Source organism: Telmatherina bonti, assembly GCF_933228915.1.
Source record: "Telmatherina bonti genome assembly, chromosome: 19".
In the NCBI taxonomy this organism is placed as follows: Eukaryota; Metazoa; Chordata; class Actinopteri; order Atheriniformes; family Telmatherinidae; genus Telmatherina; species Telmatherina bonti.
Genome location: NC_136617.1, coordinates 24,242,243 through 24,249,881, shown reverse-complemented (window position 1 = coordinate 24,249,881; position 7,639 = coordinate 24,242,243). Strand labels below are relative to the sequence as shown.

General features: G+C 36.8%; 1 protein-coding gene across 1 annotated transcript in view; it reads left to right on the top strand.

Annotated features, from left to right (window-relative positions):
- Positions 1 to 85: 85 nt before the first annotated feature.
- hibadha (3-hydroxyisobutyrate dehydrogenase a) overlaps positions 86 to 7,639 on the top strand; it is a 27,427-nt gene continuing 19,873 nt past the window's right edge. The window contains exons 1-4 of the mRNA XM_079258562.1: positions 86 to 171; positions 1,521 to 1,681; positions 3,055 to 3,164; positions 3,296 to 3,417. Coding sequence (XP_079114688.1) covers positions 102 to 171; positions 1,521 to 1,681; positions 3,055 to 3,164; positions 3,296 to 3,417 — 463 coding nt within the window. The 5' untranslated portion in view covers positions 86 to 101. The remainder of the gene's footprint in view (positions 172 to 1,520; positions 1,682 to 3,054; positions 3,165 to 3,295; positions 3,418 to 7,639) is intronic.

Genomic DNA, 7,639 nt, shown 5'->3' with positions numbered 1-7,639 from the left:
GCCACTGTGATTGGTGGAAACTACAGTTAATCATAACAGTTCAGCGTAGCTTTCCTGGCTTGACAGCTGTCACCGTACGCCGAGGTCAAGGGGAGAGAAGCATGGCTGCGTTGTTTAGGGGGTCTCGAGCTACATTGTTAAGGTGGAATAAGCATGTCGACTTTGCCTTCGGTAATGTATCCGTTTATATTGTCAGTTGCCTCGTGTTGCATTTTCCGTTCAAGACTGCGTACTTGGTGATAAATGCAAGCGGAATATTCTTAACTTCAGCTGGTTAGCTAGCTTGTTAGCTCTCATAAGAAAGTATAAATACTTGCTGCCCATGTTTTTTTTTAAAAGTGTTGTCTGAACTCAATGTCCCTGTGTGCTTTTTGCGTCCAGTCATTATGAGACCACTGAAATATGATAGCTACGCCAACAATGGGAAATTTTAACTTGTTGCTCAACTTTTTGGACCCCCTTATGACTGAATTTCAAAGGTGGTGTTTTCTGCAGCAGCTGGCTCTATCTGCACAAAACTGTAGATTTTTCTGGGACTGCATTACAGCCATAACACCCTGAACTTGACACTGATCCCAGTATCTAAAGCACAGCCATGTTTGTTTCTCTTTTCCTGAATCAACAATGAATATTAACGTGATTTACCTGAGTGTAGTATCTCTCACAGATTAAAACCCCTAAATCACTTCAAATCAGGTAACATACTTGTCAGTATGAACTCAAAATTATTGCCTGACTACCTTCTAGTTTTAGTGTTTTGATTAGGTGCAGGTCCACTATATGTGAACAAAATCTTGACATATTTTCCCCATTTTGTTTTTGACTATTTTCTTGTAGTACAATAATGTAATAATGATGTTTATATGTAGACATTTTTTGTAATTTCCTTGATGTTAACTGAAACTGTACATGGTTTTAAATTGTTTTGTAGCATAGCAAACTGCAAAATGAATCAATGACCAGATTGGTTTACTGTAGCTTGTGATATTGCATAGTCACTAAAAATAATCATCTAATAAAATCTTAGTGTTGAGATATTTAGCGTTCCCTTTACTGAACAATGTTGCTGTGTGGCTTTATTAAAAAATAGGAATTGAGTTAAATCCCTCATATATGTTAATGTTTGAAGTAATTTAAGTTATTGTATGATAGCATTTAGTGAATTTTGTGGAGTTAATTTTGCAATGCTCTTTGTTTGGGCATCTTTATCCAGGGTTAATCCTATTGTGGCCTCATTGGTGCACTTCCAATTTCCACTCTGTTTAGTATATCTCAACCTGGCTGGATGTTGTTTTAAATCAGCTAGCTAGTATTTTTAAAAGCCTGTGGTAGGTTACAGTATGTTGATTTCCTTTGTTATTGATTTAAATAACTTCAAATTGATCCAAATGAATAGATTACTTCTTTGAAAATACCCATTTTTTCATTGTCTTGATTACGTCTGAACACTTTTCATAGATTGTTTGTTTGTTTTTTCCCCTCACAGTTAAAATGTTTGTTTTTTTTTCCCCCTACAATAGTGTCAACACGTTCATTGGCCTCTAAGACTCCAGTAGGGTTCATCGGTCTGGGAAACATGGGAACTCCCATGGCCAGAAACCTGTTAAAAAACGGTTATCCTGTTATTGCGACTGATGTCTTCCCAGAGTCTTGTAAAGACCTGCAGGATATGGGTGCCCAGGTAAGAGGCTGTCTGTAAAATTTTACATATTTATATTAAGGCTGGGGTTTGCTAAAAATTAATCTCTAAATTTGAGTTGGTTGGGAATCTGAAATTCCACCAATAAGAGTACCCAGTTTTTCACATTACATCCGAAAACTGTATTAATCTGCTAACACGGACACAGCCAACTCACTTCAGTTATGACCAAGAGCAATGAACAATCTCAAACAAGTTGCTGATAATCAGAAGCTTGTAGTCCAACAGCATGCATTTTTTTCTTTTTGCAACATGGAATGAAAAAGCATAAATGTTATTACCTGTTTTAAATAAAAATTTATGAAGTACTCTTTGACACAGATGGAAAAATGAAAGTATATTAGGTTTTATTTGATTAAAATAACCCTTCTAAAAGCATCATGAGACTGTACTTATCATTTTCATTTAATTTGCTTCTGTCTTTATTAATATTGAGTCATGAAAGACATTTTAGGATTATGATTGACAGAGTGAGCAGTTAACCCTCTTCTGCTTAATTTTGCTTGGTTTGATGAACAAGTGGATATACCTTTAGAAGCAGATGTAAGATGTTTATTGATTGTCACTTATGTAAAAAAGATTTGTATTAAGATTCGGAAGGGCTTCAGTTTTAAATCTGATTGTATTTCAGCTGCATTGCAGCTGGGCTTTTCTGAAGACATATTTCTACAAAAACAATTTCTCTTTACTTGGTAACCTTATGCTTTGCATGCCTGAGTTGTATTTAGAAAATGAACATAAAAATGTTAACGCTGATATTCCTGCAGAATTTATGTATTGTCCGGTAAAAACAGACAAAAAAAAACAAGTTGATACATTTAAAGCAAAGAAGACAACATGAAGATCTGCAAAAAGCTTTGGTGCAACACATGTTGTATGACTGTAATTTCTAGAGATTCCAGTTTACTTTTGACTTCTTCTAGTAAATTAAAGATAATTGGGCTTGGGAGCCAACAGGATAATTTTATCTTTTAGTATTACAAATAAATTTACACAATTGGAAAACTGTTCCTCTGTGCACACCCTCCTCACACTGTTGCTGCGTTGTTTTTCCTCAGCGCAACTTGCACCAATGTTAGCTGTTTTTTTTTCTTTTTTAGTAATTAAGAGTGCTAAAAGTGATGAATTACAAGCTTAGTAAATAAGTAGTAATAGTTTATTTCAGTACTGTCTTAAAAAGTTTTGTGCCAGGCAGGGTAAATGGAAATAAATGCATACGCAACAGGACATGGTGCAAAGAAATGCCTACATCGTCCTTTTTATCTACAAGCAAGTGGAGTATTTGCTTGACAAACCAGCTGTGTTTTTCTGAATATTTTTACACTGAGTGACGATGATGATGACTCTATGTTCAGGTAATGGATTCACCTGCAGAGGTAGCGGAGAAAGCAGACCGTATCATCACAATGCTACCCTCTAGTCCTAATGTTATAGAAGTCTACACGGGTCAAAATGGTATCCTTAAGTAAGTACAACTTTGTATCCCAGTGTCTTTGAAGCCCTGTGCTCTAACTGTAGGAGTTTTAATAAATAAGCTGAAAAAGAAAACATATTCTATGCATGTCTTATTAATGCTTTCCATCTGCCCCTGTTCAGGAAGGTGAAAAAGGGAACATTGTTAATTGACTCCTCGACAATTGATCCTGGTGTTGCTAAAGAAATGGCGGTGGCTGCAGAGAAAATGGGTTCTGTGTTTATGGATGCTCCAGTGTCAGGAGGTAAGATCTTAAACAAAGCTTTCATAAGCAAGTTGCCAAGCACAGCTTTATTTTATGTAATTGTTCCCAAGCACTTGACCTTTGTAGAATTAGTCTCTGCCTCTTTTACTTTTATATTTTATTTGTGCTCCCTTGTAGATCTGAGGATGCCATATTATTGGGGCTTTTTTGTTGTTCCTCAATTATAATAATGTAACAAGTGTTATGCTGAGTATTTTTACTAATGCTGTTATCGCAAAACCCCTCTGTAACATATACAGAAAGTTGTTGTGCAGATGTAAAATAAATCTCTAAAATACACAATATTGATGCAAAATATCTTCCATAGCCATACAAAAATGTCAATTTACTGTGTTAGAAAATGTTGAAAACACATTCTTGGTTTACAACAAGAAACAAATCTAATAAATAACTTATAATTAAACTCAGTGAAATCACCAGTCCTTAAGTAAACAATGCAAACTAACACTTTGTTTAGTGATACAGACATCAGATATGCAACAACTTGAAATATTCAAATGTGGTTTTTATTCCCAACTCTGCAATCTCTGCCAATCTTTGCGATGAGTTTTTCTACAGTATGTATCTTTCTGCATTCTTTGTATATGTCATTAAGGTGCAGTGCAGGTAAGCAAATTTTGGTTATATGGTATACCCAATACAAGTTCTGTATGTTTGAGGTCAGGTGACAGATAGGCAGGACATGGCTGCTACCTTCTGCAGCAGTGTTTTCACAACTTTAGAGTGTGCTTGGGCTAATTACCTTGCTACATAATGAAGTTTGGACCAATGAAATGAATTCCTGCAAGTAGAGTACAGTTCTGAAGAATGGAGTGAAAAGTGTCAATTGAGTTTTTCCTGGAAATTAATGTCATCAACTTTGTCTGTGGCATAATGCACCAATTTGCTTAGTATTAATCATGATCATCATAACAAACTACTGTAAAGTTTTTTAAATGATATGTCCATAAATACTGTGTCGTATGCATATGTAGTTTAAATATAAATAGTCTTTGTCTGCACTTAGTTTGTTCATTTTGTTTGAGAACGTTTGTAGTCCGGAAGTCTACAATCTGGATCGGTTTCTAGACTGTTGAGGCAGACACTACAGTTGGATGTGTGTCATGAAGTTTATTTGTCAGTTAAGGAAAAGTAAAGCATCTTCCATGCAGACTAGATATACTACGAAACCTCTCTGTAAGTTAAAGTACAAGTCAGATTACACCCATGAGGTGAAGCAAATTATGCCTTTTCTGAACGCAACAACTCGGTATTCTTTCAGTTGTTTTGTTGGTTCATCTGTTCTTAAACGCTCAGTGGACAAGTTTGTTTATTTGGCTAAGTTTGTTCTGTTTATTTGTTTCGTTGAAGACTATTTGTAACATATTCATTTTTATGTTAATACATTGTGTTTATAATATTCCTTTGATACTTTGCTATAGAGCTTTGAAATTTTCAGATAAATTTAGACTTCCGGAGGGCACTATTTGTTAATCCAAAAATGTTCCTGTCATTTTAAATGAATGAAACCTTCAAGGATCTGCAAACAATCCATGAAATATGCACTGATATTCCTGGATACTATAATGGATGCAGTTTTTTTTAAGTCATGTTTTCTTACAGTAGTACAGAGATGTCCACAATTGCTTCAAATAGTTTTGAATTTGTCATCTGACACATAAACAGTTGTCCATTTTCTGTGCATTTTAACTGAGCTTGGGCACAAAAAATCCATAGTATGAGCCACAGCCTTTCTGTGTTGAGTTTGCTTATTCTCCCCTCACATGTTGTTTTTGTTTTTGTTTTTTCTTTTATGGTACTGCTGCTTCCATTGACAGTCCAGCAGCATGCATGTGATGCAGGTTAATGCATGGTAATTTATGATTTTGATTATGATTAATTAACTGGGAGCTGCATGGTGAGGCAGTAGTTAGCACCACTGCCTCACAGCAAGAAGGTCACCGGTTCAAACACCAGCTGGGGACAGGTTCAAGCAATGGTTTTTCAGTGTGGAGTGTATATATTCTCCCCAGGCATGCGTGGGTTCTCCAGATTCTTCCCAACATTTAAAGACATGCATGCGAAGTTCATTGGTCACTTCAAATTATCTATAGGAGTGAGTGTGAATGGTTGCTTTTCTCACTATTTTGGCCCTGTGATAGACTGGCGACCAGTCCAGGGTGTACCCTGCCTCTCACTTGCTGGGACAAGCAAGGACCATAAATAAGTGGTATAGAAAATTTAATTATTAACTACAAGTGTGAGTGTAAGTATGTTGAATTAACTGTATCATTTATTTTTGTTGATCCTTATTTTTTTTATCTTTTTTTTTATTTTAAGTGGGTTGTAACTCTTACAGTGCAGTAACAAATATTAATATTGTTTAATTGAACAGTCACTGGTTTTTAAAACTTTTTGTACTAAATATTGCAAAGACAAAATGAAAAGTTTCTCTGGCAGGCTTTTTTTTCCAGATTAATATTTCATGAATTATGTGAATGATTTTTTTTTTTTTTTATTGTATCAGTTCTGTCACTGTGCAGATATTAAATGAAGAGTCAATGTTGTGGTATCAGAATCAAAGGCAGAATTTGACAGCTAGTTTTCAACTATAATGTGTTAAGCCTATGACCCTTAAGCCTTGGATCTGAACTGCCGTACACTCTTTTGTATATCTAAACTATAGGACCTTCTGGGTTAGTGCTCAGACATGGGTTGTAATTACTGAGTGGGCCAGCCAGTAGGTGCCCTCATGAGGTTTTTATTGCTGCTTTTGACCGGGGGTCTTAAAGGCAAGGTTAAGGTTTTAAGTCCTCATTATGTTGGTGCTGTCTACTTGTGACGGCTTCTTGACAGAGCACAGGATCGCCAGTCGTCCTTAATGGGCTGAGCCACAGTGGAGAATCTTGTGTCAGGGCTTTTCATGTTGATGGAGCCGTAATGGCGGGTATCCCATGTAAGGGCCTTTCATGTCAGATAAAGAGTCATAAAGAAGAGAGAAACTGCCCTCTTATGGAGAGCAGAAGACGAGAGGAGGGAGATAAGACATGAAGGAGATACATCGCAGTAAAAGTGTCCATCTCTTTTCCTCTCTCTATCTTTCTTTTCTTCACATACGCACCCACACACAGCTCCTTGTTATTCCAGTATAAAAGTTCCTGACACTCCTGCACATCAGGCTGCTAACTATGATCATATTTTAAATTCATTCTATGTTTTTCAATCGTAATTGCAGCCTTAATACACACTGCACTTCCTGCCCTTTTCCATACAAACACAGACTCAGCCCGTTGTGACATGTTTACCAGCTGGCGTCTACAGAGCAGACAGACATAGAGATCAGAGCCTTAAGCCTGTTACTCTCCCCTCACACATAGTCTGTTTACATACAATAGACAGTGCATGGTTTTTGTGTGTGCAGCCCTCTGTGTAGATTCTTTCTCTTCAGTCTCTTTACTAAGCCCCTTTTACTAGCCTGAGATGACCAATGATTTACCTGCTTCCTCTGGTCTGTGCAGCCAGCTCTGTAGGTGCTCTTCTTTCACATGCACTTGCTGCATGCAGAACCCATCTTATGCTGCCTCAACAAATATTCCTGTTTTGTAGAGAAGATATTTATGGAGATAAATACTCACAAACCCTATGTGAGTATCGGTTCAATTCAAGTGGACCAAAGAATCTATTTAAGTCATTTATGCCACAAAGCCTCCCAAAACTTCTGCCTGCCAAAATGCAGTCATTTGCATGTTCCATTGTACTATAGTAAAATGAAAATCTCATTTTGCTCACTAGGAGTTAGCAATAATGATTGTTTCATCCAAAAATGTCAATCTAAATCTGTCCTGAAAGAGTGTTCCTATGTGTGACTACTCAATGGAAAATTTCTGAGTGCTGTTTCCCACCCGCAACCTCTACTCCCTGTCACCCTGCACTCATCATTTCTTCATAGAATCTGAGTATACATATCTTGCTCCAACCAGGAGATGGCACCCTACCCAAACAGGGCACTGTCATAATCACAAGGTTTGTGTGTGTGTGTGTGTGTGTGTGTGTGTGTGTGTGTGTGTGTGTGTGTGTGTGTGTGTGTGTGTGTCTGTGTGTGTGTGTGTGTGTGTGTGTGTGTGTGTGTGTAAACAAATGTAAATGTCACTGCATCAGCACTACTTTGTTAGACATGATAGTCTTGATAACATTATATAATATCCTTTAAAAATAAAAAATA